Genomic DNA, 16,630 nt, shown 5'->3' with positions numbered 1-16,630 from the left:
GAGGGAGGGGCCTGGAATTATTTTATACTTTAGCTATTGAAAAATAGCAGATATACAAGCTCACAGCGCGGCACTGGAGCTTGTAGTTCTGCTATTTTTTAAAAGACGTGAAAGCGTGCAAATCTTTGAATATATGTATTTTTTTTTTTTTTTTTTTAAGATTTGTTTTTGGGCTTTTTGCCTTTATTGATAGGACAGTAGACTGACAGGAAATGGGGAGAGAGATGGGGAATGACATGCGGCAAAGGTCGTCCGGGTCGGGATTCGAACCGGCGACGCCGCGGCAACCATGCCTATGTGGCGGTGCCCATGTGGTATAAGCCTTGACCAGTAGGCCACCGGACGCCCCGAATATATGTATTTTCTAAGGGAACATTCAAACAACTCAAGTTTTGCTTCTGTGGCGTCCCTGGAACTAAATATTTTTAGATGGGGGTCCATGGCCAAATACATATCATCTTACGGGTCCTTCACATGAAAACGTTTGAGCACCATTGACATAGAAACATAGGTTTTTTAAAAAAGCCTTCAAAGACATGCACCCATTTTCAAGATTTTTCAAAAATAGCAGATCTAAAAGCTTGCAGCGCGGCACTCGGTGCCGCGCTGTAAGCTTGTATATCTGCTATTTTTCAATAGTTAAAGCACAAAATAACGCAGTGAATCCTTGTACCCAGGGCCCAGAGTTTGGTGCGACACCCCTGCCTACCACTGGAATTCAAACAGTCGTCGCTCGACAGTCATTTCCAAGGTGAAACCTACTCCTGCATAATGCATTATTGCACCTATCTCTCGTCGTGGTTTCGCGACAATCCTCTCCAGTAAATATCGACCATATAATATTCCAAACGTACCGAGATGAATGAGAATAAGGCTTACTCAAAAAGAGCATTCGCCGAAACGGACCTTCCACATTAACTAATGTATGACATATAGCGGTATAGGCATGTTATCCCCCCCGAACAGCATGCGCAGTTTGTCACGAGAGTTTTGAAATCAATCAGCTCATGTGAGTTATTCACAGTCCAACATCAAAAAGGCATTACTTATCTGGGCCTTTTAATTTCCAATCCATCTGTCAAGCGAGTTGAAATATGGAATCTCATTACTTTGAACAAGTGGGGAGGGGGACAACATAAATCATTTTATTTTCATCTTACTCTGACAGAGTCTGTTTAGAACTGGACTGGAGAGAAAAGGCTTGGAAAGTAAAAGAGTGAGGGAGTAAAAGGCGATGGGCAGCGTCGAGGTACGATGTGTTTGTCAGAGTGGGGTTTCTTAAGCCTCTATCAGAGTCCAGGGTGAAGAGCTATTCACTTCACTGCGTTGTAGTTTCCTAGCTATCACCTAGGCTTTGTTATGTATTTTTAGGTGATAGCTAAAAAAACTACACCACGGTGAAGTGAATAGCTCTTCACCCTGGACTCTGATAGAGGCTTAACATCTTCTTCAGTACATAACATTCAAAACAACATCTGTCATTAGAACATGATGAGGATTAATCAGTTGAAATCACGAAAGACGCAGACGAAGTCTGCCTGGCTGTGTTTTCTTTTTGTAATTATTTGGTTTAGGTAAGTAGGATTAGTAATTTGTATTTTATTTTCGTTAGGGGTTTAGTTTAGGGATATTTTCTTTTCAGTGTAGCAGTTCTTACTATGTAAACCTGCACCCTGAAGTTTTGATCACTCTTATTCACGAAAAACAAGAAAATGTGGAGATTGCTTCTACAAAGTTGTTATTATTGCTTCTACAAAGTTGTTGTTATGTTGCGCTCCTCCGCCCTAGAGGGGGAGTCATAACAGCATATTTATAGGAATCACCTTAGCATTAATACTACAGCATAGGGAGAGTGTTTTCTGCTGGTGTTTCAGTCCGAGTGTATCAAAGGGTGCGTGCGGAAATGCGCACCGGTTCTGGTTAGGTTAGGATTAGGGTTAGGGTTAGGGTTAGTTTTAGGCATAGTTTTACTGAGGTTAGGGTTTGGGTTAGGGTTGGATTTAGTCATAGTTTTACTGAGGTTAGGGTTAGGATTAGGGTTAGGTTTAGGCACTCATTACACTGAGCACACACCCAGTGCGCATTTCCGAACGCACCCTTTGATACACTCGGACTGAAACACCAGCAGAAAACACTCTCCCCTACAGCATACTGTACCTGATTCCATAAGATAGGTGTAACACAAATGTGACTGTTGAGATCAGAGTATGATTGCCATTTATAGTGCTTTATATACGGTGATAGCTCAATGACAGGAACCGCCAGTGATTCTGTATAAGGAGAGAGACACCAACAATAAGATACGGTGGGGTACGATGCGATGCGGTACCAATAGGAAATGGCAGGTGTAGGTCTTATATATAATATAAGCTTGTGTGGTATTACCAACAACCTCGGAGCCATTCACACTAATTATTCATGTCACCCAGGGAGGGATTGAGACACAAATTGAGTGTAGTGCCCCTTTAAATCCATCATTGTACGAAAGTCTAATAATTCATGTCTATTACAGACCCTTCTAAATTATTCATTTGCCAAGATAATGAAAATATGCTAATTAGAGACTTGCTATCGAAAAAGAATACATAACACTCCTCAGCCATCATAATTAGAATAAGTAATTATTTAAGCATTACTTTCTGAAGTTGAATTATTAGGCCCTGTCAAGTTCTTATGGGGGATCATAACACCAAATTGTGTTTGATTGAAGGGGAAATTTGTGATGACTCATTTTAATGGGAAATACAGTCGTGACAGCTTTATGAATGTTTGAACAAATGAGAGAAACTGTGTGAGTGAGAGAAACTTTGTGAATAGTATTACCGGTGCGTCAGTCTCGCACTCACTGCATTGTGTTGTCATACAGTATGTGTATATGGTGATATCCTCCGTGGGGATATAATCATTTATGTCAAGTAATACGTCCCATTTGCAGTCACACAGCAAAATCCCGGGTGTTCATCAGAGTAAGATGTACACTCGGGATTTTGCTGCGTAGACAAAGCTATTGCATTTGGCCCTATATCGTCGTTGTCGGGTGGAAACCTCATATCTCCCAAGTTTCAAATTTGTATGTTCTTTCGCAAAGTAATGCCCTGCTTCATCATACAAGGCCGTCGCACAAAAGTAGTGAAAACAGCAGATCTACAAGCACACCGCGAGGCGTTGTGTGCTTGTAGATCGGCTGTTTTCACTAGTTTAAATCATTTTTAAAATGATAAATGCAAAACGAACGGTTTCGGACATACAAGGTTTCCACCCGACAACGACGCTATACATTGTGCAACTCATTCTGCCTTAAAGAGTGAAACAGCACTTGTTCCCAAACTGCCGCCCCTCACTCAGCTGCTCCTGATTAAGTAAACCCTTCAATCCCTTTCCTTCAGTCCTACCCCCTCCCCCCCTCTTTTCTTTCAGTCCGTCTTTCTTTTGCGACGGAGGCCGCCCGGCCGAGCCTCCTCCACCAACAGAGAACTATTCTGAAAGTTTATCAACAGCTCCTAGTCAGTCCGTCTCTGTCCTGTCTTTGTGCTCCCTTCCCTGGGTTCCTTCCTTATTCCCTGTTGCCCCCCCCCCCCCCCCCCCCCACCTCCTCGGCCCCCCCTCGGGGCCCACTAGAAAGGAGAGCTCTGTCGCGGGCCCCAGCGGAGAGAAAATGGCGGAATTCATCCCATGCTGTGTCGGTGATAACACTGCCGAGCGTGAAACATCCCGCCTCAGATTACAAGCAGAGGATTCATCCCCCTGCATTCTGCCTGTCACCTCGCCTTCAATGCCGGCATTAAAGCAATTTGCCATAGAATAATGGGCCCTATCGGGGACAGAGGCCCTGCCTGCGGAAAAGAGTGGGCATCTATGCAGCCATCACGTCGCGCGGGGTGACATTCAATGCATGTCTGCATGCCCGGCGCAGATACGAATGCAGCGGCACACAGACATGCATGTCATGTGTGTGCATACATGCAACGCCTACACACATCAGGACACGTGGGCGCAAACAAAACAAACCGTGGCGTGTTTGTGTTCTTTGATGAATTCCATTTAAAGTCCCAGCCTTTCAACACTACAAACAGTCCTGTTGGTCCGGCAATCTCTGGTGTTAAATTGCTTCCACCTATATTAGTCACTGTCAATCATGATGAACTGAAGCCTGCACGTGCACACACGCGCACACACACACAGAAAGACATATAGATAGACACAGACACACACGCGTGCGCACACACACACACACACACACACACACACACACACACACAGACACGCGCATGCATGCACACGCACGCACATACACGCATGCACGCACACGCACGCACGCACGCACGCACACACACACACACACACACACACACACACACACACACACACACACACACACACACACACACACACACACACACACACACACACACACACACACACAGACACAGACACAGACACAGACACAGACACACACACACACACACACGTATATGTAGTTATAATGTAAGTGTACTTATTCATTCATTTATTATTTGGAATAATTAGTATTTATTAAAAAGCTAAGAGACTCATGTTACTGAACAAACACTGTCTAGAGCAATGATTACTTTCAGAATATAGAGCTGTTTAACACCTATTTTAACAAAAGAAATATATAATTTACCTTACCTTTTAACACAGCATAGTAATAGTATAAGAGTTGTAGCACACACACTTGTGGGTGTCTAAAGTTATTTATTTTACACGCGGCATTTGGCTCTTAAAAAAGAACGCTGGCCGACTTATATAGCCGGGAGTGTGATTTTTATATCTGACCCAGATTACAGTAAATGACACTAATGGTGAGTTATCTGCCGATCTGTTGATCCCCCCCCCCTCCCCCTCCCCACCTGGTGCGCCACAGTAGCTAGCTAACTGAGAGAGAGAGAGAATAGTGCTGACTAATGTCTCTCTCTCTGTGCCTGGCTGGTGCCAGGGTTGATGTAACTATGCCAGGAAGTAGTCTGTTAACAGATATTTGAGTCGCAGCGGTGATTGCCAGCCAAGCTTGAGTCACTCGATTCTTCAGTGATTCAGTGGTAGAAAGTAACTAGGTATATTTACTCAAGTATTGTACTTAAAAGGAGGACTTCACCACTTTTCAACCTGTCTTCATATAATAGGTCCTCACTAATGTTCATGATAAAATAGCACTTCTTTTTCCTACTCAGTCTAGGTCTCTTAGGAAAGTTGTGGGTGGGTCAGAAATCCATCCACCAGTGACATTATCGTTTGACAGATTTTTTTTTAAACAATATTTTTGAAAAGAATATTTAGATTTTTATTATCGCGAGAACAATGACTTCCATTATAACATTGCAACTTTTCAGGAATAGAAAGCCTGCAGTTTCTATTAGCTTGTATTCTCCATTGATGATGTCACTGGTGGATGGATTTCTGACCCGCCCACAACTCTCCATTAGTGAGGACCTATTACATGAAGACAGGTTGAAAAGTGGTGAAGTCCTCCTTTAAGAGCAATTTCAAAGTACTTTTACTTTAAATGTGTATTTCTGTTTCTTGATACTTCATACAGTAGGCCTATACTTCTTAGAGGCAAATATAGTATTATTAATTTTGTTTTACACTAATTATCTGAAAACTTACACTTTGTGGATTTGTATTACTAATTCAAAAACCTATACACCAGCAAGCTCACTGTGAGCTCGTAGATCTGCTATTTTAAAATGAATTTTTACACGGTTTTGAAATATCTTCACAAAATGACTAAATGACTAAATTTGCCTTACTTGTACTAAAACACACTTTTAATACAGTAGGCCTGGTTGTAACAGAGTATTTCTACGTTGTGTTATCGATCTTTTTACTTAAGTAGAAACATCTGAGTACTTCTTCTGCAACTGCATACAGTGATTCTCTGTGTTCTTTTTTCCCCCTCCTTCTTCCGCTTTAGCTGTAGGGATGATCTACTGCACTGTCCTCAGGGGTGTCACAAGGGGGGTGGGGGGAGTGGGACTGAGTTACTAGGGCCCAAGGTGGAGGGGCCTGGAATTATTTTATACTTTAGCTATTGAAAAATAGCAGATATACAAGCTCATAGCGACGTGCCACGCTGCGAGCTTGTAGATCTTGTAGATCTGCTATTTTTGAAAAGTAGTGAAAATGTGTGCAAATCTTTGAATATATGTGTTTTTTTTATGCGAACATTTGTATCTCAAATTTTGCCTCTGGGGGGGTCCCTGGAACTAAATATTTTGAGATGGGGGTCTGTGGCCAAACGCATATCATTTTGGGGGTCCTTCACGTGAAAAAGTATGACCACCACTGACATAGAAACATAGGTTTTTCAAAAAAACCTTAGAAGGATTTGAAATATTCAAAGCGCACATTTTCACGATTTTTCCAAAAAATAGCAGATCTACAAGCTCGCTGTGAGCATGCATATCTGATATTTTTCAATAGTTAAAGCACAAAATACGAGTGAATCCTTTTACCCAGGGCCCAGAATTGGGTGCGACACCCCTGCACTGTCCTCCCAGATATACAGAGATGTGTAGAAACAGCTTCCAGTCACAAGTGATAAAATGAGGTCACTGTACGCATGCCATGCATGGGAGGAAGAAATATCTGAGGGGAGAAAAAAAAAACTAAAGAGAGAATAATTACAGAAAATTGCAGCTGGAATGCATAAGCATGGGCTGTAACATGAACTGAAATACAGAATCTGTGGAAGCTATAAGCCATGGAGGAACACATTCTGTTTCAATAACAAATAACGATGTCCATGGAGTAGACCAATGGTTAACTGAGTTTGAATCTACGTAACTATGCTGGCTGGCCATCCTTTGGAGATTCAAAAGGATGGACATTGTTATTGAAACAGAATGTGTTCTAGGGATGGGACGATATGAAAGTTTCATATCACGATTATCGTGACAAAATAAATCGCGTTTTACGATATTATCGCGATAATCAAAGTCTATTATCCTGGGGTGGAACATTTGCCAAACAATAGCAGATCTACAAGCTCACAATGCGTCGCAGTGCGACGCATTGTGAGCTTGTAGATCGGCTATTTTTTGATTTGATAGAGAGTGAAAAAAATACTGTATCAAGTATGTATATCATAAGTACCTTTTACCAATTATAGAGGGTTTAAGCGGACGTGCAGCTCAGCAAATAAAAGGTGAATTGATCCCAGTGCAAGACAGAGGACGATATGACGATAAATTTAATCTCTGCGATACGATTATCGATTATCGTTCATTTATCACGATAAACGATAATATCGCGTATCGTCCCATCCCTAATGTGTTCCTGAATGAACTTTCTCCTATTACCAAGCCTCGTCCCAGCCCTGCACAGTAAAACCCTGAGTGTATTAATTTAACTGAGTGCAAATGGTTCCAAATGGATCCCACATCTGCACACTCTCAGACTCATTGTACTGTACACTGTGTACAAATTCTGTCTGCAAAATGGACAAAGGTCCGTTTGGTACCATTACACAATCAGATTTAAACAAACGCTCAGTATTTTACTGTGCGCTCATACAGTAATATGTAACCTGGCTCTGCTGTTTCGGTGACAATGCAGCACCTTTTTTCCACCATGGATCAATTAACCGCCTCCCGCAATCAACTTTGGACTGACCGATGACCAATTTACCCCTCGTAATGATCCCATTCATATCTTTTCAAATTTGTAAGTTTTTTTACCAAGTAAAGCTCTGCTATTTTCACTAGTTTAGTTCATTTTTAAAGGTGATACACCATGCATTAAAAAAGTATTTATGTCATATTGTTTATGTCCCAAAAACGTTTTTCAAAAGGTTTGAGGCTAAATTACCAATCCTGAATAGAGACCCTCTCTCATTTTTGAATGGCTCTCAGAGCATTTTCAGCTGCAGTACCACCTTTGGCCTGAACTGCGCCACCCCCCCAAAATCTTTTAGATTTTTTTTTTTTTTTTAAGTTTTTGAAAAAACAAACGTTTTGAAAAAAAATAATAATAATAATCTTCAAAAACGGCCGTCTATGACGTCAGCGACGGCAGCAAATCTGGACAGCCTGTTTTGAGAACCCGTGGGATGCTTTTAACCTCCGCCTTCCCAAAACAAGAGAAAGACACAACGGTCAGAAATGGGACTTTGTGAGGATAGAAGGTGCTAGTGGGACCCCAAAAAAAGGTTTTAAAATAGGAAAAGTGAAATTTCATGTTGTATCACCTTTAAATTGATACTCAGGAGTCAGGATACTCAGGATTTTACTGTGCGCTCATACAGTATGTAACCTGGCTCTGACAATGCAGCACCTTATTACACCATGGATCAAATAACCGCTTTTGGACTGACCGATGACCAATTTACCCCTCGTAATGATCCCATTCATATCTTTACTCCGCTCGGCCACTCAGCAGTCTTTCAGCTCATTTTAATAACTAATCCTCCTTCTCTCCGCCTCTCCTGCTTCCTCCGGCGGTACAGTAGCTGCCGGGGCTTAACAACGACGACCCTCCGTGACCCCGACACAACCCCGGTGTCTTCCCCCGAGCGGCTAATGGCCGGCAGGCCTCGTCTCTCTATTGACCCCCTGCCCATGCCGGGGTGAATTACAGCACCTGAGCAGCGGCCTAATGCACCCGGTCCTGACACAAAGACATCCGTCCAGAAGGGCCGGAACGGCGCTCGGCAGACTAATGATGCTGGCATCGGGAAATGACAGACAATATTACCTTTCAATGGGGGCCGGCCGAGCACTGGAATGAATAGAGAGGAGGAGAGAGAGAGAGAGAGAGGAGGAGAAAGTGATGCGGGGGCAGGTTGGGTGGGTGTGTGTGTGGGGTGGGGGGGGGGGGGGGGGGGGTCCTATTAGGACGATTACCTCATCATTGTACAGGGGAGACAAGCAGACAGACGGTGGAGTTCATTTCACAGGGCTGACTCTGCTTCTCCTCGGCCTTGGTCTTAGGCGCTGCTGATCAATGAATAGATTATGCATTTGATATGTGAGCCAGGGGGCCTGCAGCTTTTGACTGACACAGTGTAACGCCGCTGACCAGCTGACTTGGCAGTCTGGTGAACCCACGTCTAACCCCTCGGCTCGTGTTATTTGTATTTAGTCTGGGTTTTTATTTTTATTTATTTTATGCACGGCCCTGCCGGGGCCAAACCGTGTTGTTTTGACGCGAGGATGGTCTCCTCGTACTCACTCTGCAGAAAATATGCAGTGTCGGGCAGAAACCTCGCATCTCCAAGTTTCAAATTTGTACGTTTTTTCAGTAAAGCCCTGCTTCATCATACAAGGTTGTCGCACAGAAGTACTGAAAACAGACGGTGCGAGGCGTTGTGTGCTTGTAGATCGGCTGTTTTCACTAGACTAGTTTAAATCATTTTAAAAATAATAAATACAAAACAAACGGTTTTGGACGTACAGGGTTTCCACCCGACAATGACGATATATAAATAAATAAAAGTGACCCCTGAAGAGCCTTTCAAACCAGTTATGCCACATCGCTAATGCCACGCCACGAAATGAAGCTACATCCCTTTATCCAAAATCCAAATCGAAATGATAAGAACTATGGATATTAGTGTGTGCTCACTGGCAAACTAGCCTTACAATATTTGTGTTCAGAATTTCTTCCCAATTAAAAACATGACCAGAGATGACCAAGTGGTCTCTGCAGTAACATGAATAGTGATGCCACTTTTTTTTTTACTTAATTTTAATTTTGCAGATTGTCATATTCTGTACAGTACCGGGTTTATACTTTTACAACATTTCAAGTATCACATTTCACTTCACTTATAGTCCATTCACGGTGGTGTCATCCTGTTGTGTCTTGTACAGTATAACGTCCACTTTCCCCATTTCTTCCTTCCAATTCTTCCTGTAATATGAGTTTGTGTGTACTGTAAATCTCTCCGTCAAATATATTTCCTCCACAATACACAGCCACTGCTCACAAGCTGGAGGATCACTTTTATACCACAATCTTGTGATTGTTTTTTGCTGGCACCTTGACCAGGTACATGTCATCTCCACGTGTGTTTTCCTGTGTCAAGTTTCCTAGATACAGCACCACACTTGTTGTAATAGTGATGCCACTTAATCACAGAATCCCAATTGTATATGCTTTAAAACTCAGAAGTAGCCAAATAGACAATATACAAAGACATGTCGCATTGAGAGTCATTGAGCTAATAGATGGGCGATTTCTCTAACATTTAATAATATACTCAGATATTGTCACTCATCCCAGGCCCAGTATGTTCCATGTTCCCCCACTTCCTGGTTAGACAGCGTGGAGCGTGGACACACTCTGCCTCCTGCTGTCAGTGCTGAGACCCCCACACACACCCCTTTCCCCTCCATTTCTTCATCTCCCTCTTCTTCCTCAGACACCCCCCACCCCTTCACTTGTTCCTGTCCCTGCAATGAGACGGAGGACTTGTGATGACAGGGGTGTCGGCGCGGGTCACACTGATCCTCTCCCGACCATTACGCTCCCACTGACTGACCTGGGAGTCACAGTGCATTCCTTCACCTCCCACTGGTCTCCAAGCTCTCTCTCTCTCTCTCTCTCTCTCTCTCTCTCTCTCTCTCTCTCTCTCTCTCTCTCTCTCTCTCTCTCTCTCTCTCTCACAGTGTTCTCAGGGCTTCGAATTCCTGCCCATCAGAGCTTCCTAAGGCCAGCCTTACAGGAGTCTGGTTACATGGCCTCTCGTGGGAGAGGAGCCTGTGTGTCTCTCTGTCTCTCTTTCTGCCTCTGTCTCTGGTTCTCTCTTTCGCCTTGTCTCCATGCCCTCGTCGTCTCTTGCTTGCCTTCTTGTCAGTATGTCTCTCTCTCTCTCTCTCTCTTGCCCTCTCTGTCTCGCTCCCCACACCCCCTCTATCCATCTTCTGTTTCTGCCTCCGTCTGTCCTCCCTCATCCATTCTTCCCCTATTTTCCAGACCATTCGAGGCCCGGTTGACCTCCGCCGCGGTCCTGCGCCCCCTCCCCAGAGATGTCAGCCCCCGAATGTGTTGTTTGCCTAAAGATTGCACGTCCCTCCCTTCCTCATATTCCAGTCTTTGTCATTGCTTATTTAGTCTTCAGCTCTCGACGCGCCGGGTGGAACTTGTAACTGTTGTCACCTTCCAACAATAACTTTGCATGTTTTGTGTTACTGTAAAAAAAAAAGAAAAGAAAACAATCTGCCCTGGATTGATGTTTAAGTTGCATCCACAGGGACAGTGTAGTAGCGGTATTTTGAATGTGGCGAATCTCTCCCGAGTTCAATGGTTTTCGAGGGCCCTATATCCCTCCAGCAGCATGCAGGCAGCGGGCATGTTTTATGCATAGCGAGAGAGAGGGAGAGTCTACATCGCCGCATCTGTCACAAAGTTTTATTCGGCGTTCCCGTCTCTTCCTCCGATCTTTTCCAATATTACAGGCTGGCGCTGCTGTATCCCCCCCTCGCCTTGGGCAATATTAGCGACAGTCTGACAGACGGCATTAAACAAGAAAGCTAAAATCGGATTGTTGAATTCCTGCGAGTGTTCACTTTGCTAAAGTTCTCATTACCTGAGGGAGACAGGGGGGCTAGAAAGAGCCTTATTTGAGAGGGAGGTTTCAGACGCGCGGTAGCCGCGGACCTTTATGTCTTTATATTCGGTGTTTCAAGATGCAATCTCTTCCATTCCCTGCCTCTCTCTCTCCCCGTGGTTTATGAAGAAACCCCTGCCAAATACCTTGGCTTTTTTCCCTTGGCTAATCTCACATCATCACGTCAGGCCTGTCGTATTGATTTCTGGGGAAAGTAGTCCTAAATTGGTCTTCCTTTGTCAATCCGAGGCTTGTTACCAGGCAACAGGATGACCCAACTCTCTTAAGGTGCCCCCCCACCATCACTACCACCACCAAGTCCTTTCTTGACAAACACACATGCTGGAAGCACACAAACGCATACGCACTCGCACGTGCGCGCACACACGCACATTCACAGTCACTTACAGTCTTGACATAGTGCCAAAATCCAATCTGAGAATACCTGTCTGTCGTCTAACACCAGATATGGAATAGTGCTGGTGATGAATATGTTTCAGCACATCAAAGATACAGTTTTGGAAGGCAAAACACTGCAGAAGGCATGGCATTTCCTACTGTAGCTTATAGAGGACTTGAATGAGTGTCGAACCTTCTGATATACACAGAAATGTGTATTTCTCTCTCTCTCTCGCTCTCTCTCTCTCTCTCCCTCTCTCTCTCTCTCTCAGACACACACACACACACACACACACACACACACACACACACACACACACACACACACACACACACACACACACACACACACACACACACACACACACACACTAAAACGGGAATGATAATACCAATTTAAGGTTAAGTATTATAAACAATTATTATAGTGTTATAAAATGCTTTGTAATCTGTTATGATGTTGGTATGACACATTATATGAGTGCTTATAACTTTATTTACCCAGAGTTATAAGAAGATCATAAAACATAAGTATGTTTATAGACATGGGCTTCATAGAAATGTTAAAAATGGTTAAAGCAGAGGTCTTCAACATTTTCTTCAGGCCAAGGACCCATTAGCTGAGACAGAGATGAAGCAGGGACCCCCACTACATATTGCATAACATTGTGTCTAAGAATGGACATCGATAGCCAATATCAAAAATCGGCAGGTATGATATCAAACCGGCCGCATCGGTGACCGGCAGGTCACTGACATAAATACCGGTTTTATTTGCCGATCGTGTCTATGGCACTGCACAGCATGATGCTCTGGTCCTGTGACTAAGGTAAACATTAGCAAGTAGCAGCCAGTTTTCTTAGTGGCAGCCTACAGAATACAGATGGTGCTGATTACCTTTGCAATGTCAGTCGTCTCCAAAAAGAAGGAGAAAAAAAAGCATGTGTCACCTGCTTTCCTCCTGCCTAGTCCAGACGGTCATATTAGACTGGTTATTGGATATTGTACTATTGTGATTGATTTGGCATTTGTGTTCTTCTAGCTTATTGGTACTCAAATTGAAGTATGTCTTGTAGGCCTACTTAGCCTGAAAAAAAGGGTATTGGAGCAACCCTATTTTCTAGTTCTTAGCTAATGAAATCGGTATCGGAAAAATCGGTTTTGGCAGGTCAGACCTTCATAAAACCGGGGGATCGGTATCGGCCAAGAATTTTGTAATCGGTCCATCTCTAATTGTGTCGTAGGTAAAACTTTGTCAAAGATTTCACAGATAGATTCATAGACTTGTTTGACAGCACTGTCACCAGTGTTCATGTGTTCTGTTTCATTGTTTGTTTACACATGATCTTTCATTGCGACCGTAGGTCGCATTTATTATGAAAACCTGCAGCTCATGTGCGTCAGTCAGTCACGTCTCATGTCACGCTCCATATAAAGACAGAATTCATTGTAAGTGTGACTCACGTTAGGCAATCACACTTTCTGTCCTTGTCCCTTTTATGCCCATATATGGAGATCCCTGATGTGATCAAATTAAGCCCATATCTGGGAATGCCCATATATGGACATAGCCTATTGCGTCAGTCTCATGTTGTTCCAGAGCGCCCTTTAGGGCGTCATGTATTAATATGTTGGATTCATGTTAATGTGTATTTTCACACATTTAACCACTTCATTAAACCCTCAATACTAAACTTGACCGTTGGCTCTGTACTTGCTCTTTTTCCCTTCTACACCAAACCTCTTCCCCCAATTGTATGCTAATGTTCCCCTCAGAATAGGGATGCAAGTGATTAATGTAAAAATAAATAAAGAAAGTTCCTTTCATTCAAACATTTGGCTACCCCCCTGTTGTAACTCTGAGGACCCCCTAGGTGTCCCGGACCCCCTGTTGAAGACCCTTGGCTTATAGATGTATGTTTCTTCAACAGGGGGTCTGGGACCCCTAGGGGGTCCTCAGAGTTACTACAGGGGGTCCTCCAAATCTTCCAATCCTTTTTATCCAATCCTGAGAACTGTAGCCAAAAATAGCCGATCTACAAGCTCACAACGCCTCGCGCTGCAAGGCTTTGTGAGCTTGTAGATAGGCTATTTTCGGCAAAGAGGTTTGGTGTAGAGGGGAAAAAGAACACACTAAGTACAGAGTAAAATATCAAGTTTATTAGGTAATGATCAGCTCAAGCGGTTAAATATCTGAAAACACAAATTGACATGAATCCAAAATACACTGATGATTGTGCTGTCAAACGATGAAACTATATGGAATCTATGAAAAGGTTATGGGGGTCCCTGTTTCATTTGTCTCTCAACTAAGGGGTCCTTGGCCTGAAAACGTTGAAGACCCTGCCCTGGTGTAGTGAATCTAATATGTTATGTCGCAATGCGACGTGTTAGATATAGGCTATTTCTGATGTGCGATACCGGCGCGCAACAAAGTACACAGGCTTTACTGCGTGCAGGCATATTCTCCCTCAGGAGATGGAGCTCCATATTGTGTTTCACTTGATGAGGATTGTCAAGTCAAATTCTGACTGAACTGGTGTCACTGGCTTTTCTTTTCTTTGATAGATTATCCAAATATTCATGTACAATTACTCAAATACAATTCCTCTTGTTAATCAGATTTGGGCCGTGATCTGCTACTTGCAGGCCCATTTTTCATTTGTCACCGCCGAAGCCCTTTGCTCTAAATTAGGAACTCATTTGACTAATTTCTGGCTAATACAAATATTCAATCTGAAACCAAATGTATGTGTGCGCGTGTCTGCAAGTGCATGACTGTGTATGTGTGTAACTTCACACACACTTGCACATGCAATGCACGCACGCACTCACGCACACACGCACACACGCGCACGCACGCACGCACGCACGCACGCACGCACGCACACACACACACACACACACACACACACACACAGTGGGGTGGGACGCTGTTGGTGGTTGGAGAGGATTAAATTGTGGACCACCTGCCTTTCTCACCTGGGACTTATTTTACATGATTGAGCCAAATGTTGGAGATTGGACACACATGACGACATTCAGAGAACTGCTTTGGATGGGAATGGGGATTTTCAGCCAGAAACGTGCATGTGTGTGCGTGTGTGCGTGTGTGTGTACTGTGTATTTGGGCGCACGCGTGTGTGTATATGTGCGTGTGAGTGGGTAGAGGGAGAGTCCGCTCTTATTTAAACAGTAAATTCCTCAGTGTTAATTTAATACATTTGTCAAATGCAACCAAATGGACCCTTAGGGTCCATTATACACTCTCAGAGAGTTAGCAAGTCAGGATTTTATAGTGTGCCATCTGCCTTTACATTCATCACACCCAATACGTTTTTCCCAAACAAAACAGACAGCTGACAGACATTGCAGAGGATTGAGGCTTTAATGAGAAAAAGACAGACAGAAGCAGGAAATGAAACACTGGTTGCCCATACAAATTGCTGTAATAACCATATCTACATTAAAGCTTTGTAATAACTTATACCGCGTAGCTTTATTGAGGTAGAGGGAGGGAGGAGAAAAAAAAAAACCTGAAAATAAATGCCTATCTGCAGTGTTTCTGAATTAATATCTCATTATGGTTCCGCATCATCATTTTTTGGTCTCATTTTGAAAAGGCAGGGGGATTACACACTAATTACATACTGCATAGTGGGAAATGTCTCCACTGGTGATAAATAAACGTGTGACTGCTCAAACGGAAGTACACTTATGCCTGATTTGAACTAGGTCGTGCGTCGGTGTCGCACGGCAAAAATAGCAGATCTACCGCTAGGGCTGTCACGATTGTGACATTTTACATCACGATTAATTGTCACTCAAATAATTGCGATTAACGATTTAATTGTGTATTTGTCGTTGACGATTACATTTCTGTTTGGCTTGTTGGCTTTGAAGTTGCACGTGGCAGATATGACACATAACCTAAATATACAAAGAAATATTGTCATATTTGACAACTTTATACTTAAAAAAGAACATTGATAGTGGAAATAGCCGATCTACAAGCTCACAAAGTGACACATTGCGATGTGTTGTGAGCTTGTAGATCTGCTATTTCCACTATTTTTTTTAAAGTGTTTGAAACTATATTAAAGCTATACTGTGTAAGTTGCTCAACTAGTGGTCAGTAGCGTCCGCGTCTTTCGGCCGTTTTTCGCCGCGGACCGGGCCTCACACCCCCGCGTCACCCCCGCGTCTGCCACCACCTCGCCGAGATCTATCTTTAGAGGGGTCCCTGGTTCCTGTGCGTTCAGGCATTCCGGAGAAACGGAGTGTTTCACCCGAGTATAGATAGAGACACACGGGCGCCTACAAATATGGCCGCCCTATTGTGATAGCTAGCGACCCCACTTCAAGATGCGCTGTGATTGGCCGGCAGTGTATAACCCTCGCTGTGATTGGCCGATAGTGTATGATGACGTAATTTTTGCACGAAAACCGGACCCCGGTCAGGATCATAGAAAACATATAAAGAGAAGGCTTCAGAAGCTGAAAATAACGGAGTGGGTGTTCTAAAACTTTAGCGATTTAAGAGTTAGGACAATTTTAAGATTTGTTTTATAAAAAAAGTTACATGGTACAACTTTAACATTTCTCAACATGGAAACGATTATGACGATTATGCAAAATAATTGCGATTACCTCAAATAA

The 16,630-nt window shown here is 43.3% G+C and overlaps 1 protein-coding gene across 1 annotated transcript in view; it reads left to right on the top strand.

Annotated features, from left to right (window-relative positions):
• Positions 1-14,211, top strand: part of LOC308306307 (sorting nexin-14-like) — a 450,899-nt gene extending 436,688 nt beyond the window's left edge. Inside the window, exon 24 of the mRNA XM_080751223.1 lies at positions 14,154-14,211. Coding sequence (XP_080607349.1) covers positions 14,154-14,160 — 7 coding nt within the window. The 3' untranslated portion in view covers positions 14,161-14,211. The remainder of the gene's footprint in view (positions 1-14,153) is intronic.
• The last annotated feature ends 2,419 nt before the right edge of the window (positions 14,212-16,630 follow it).

The sequence above is a fragment of the Nannobrachium achirus genome, assembly GCF_963921795.1.
Source record: "Nannobrachium achirus genome assembly, chromosome: 20".
In the NCBI taxonomy this organism is placed as follows: domain Eukaryota; kingdom Metazoa; phylum Chordata; class Actinopteri; order Myctophiformes; family Myctophidae; genus Nannobrachium; species Nannobrachium achirus.
The sequence above is the reverse complement of the archived record's forward strand: the minus strand, read 5'-3'. Positions and strand labels throughout refer to the sequence as shown.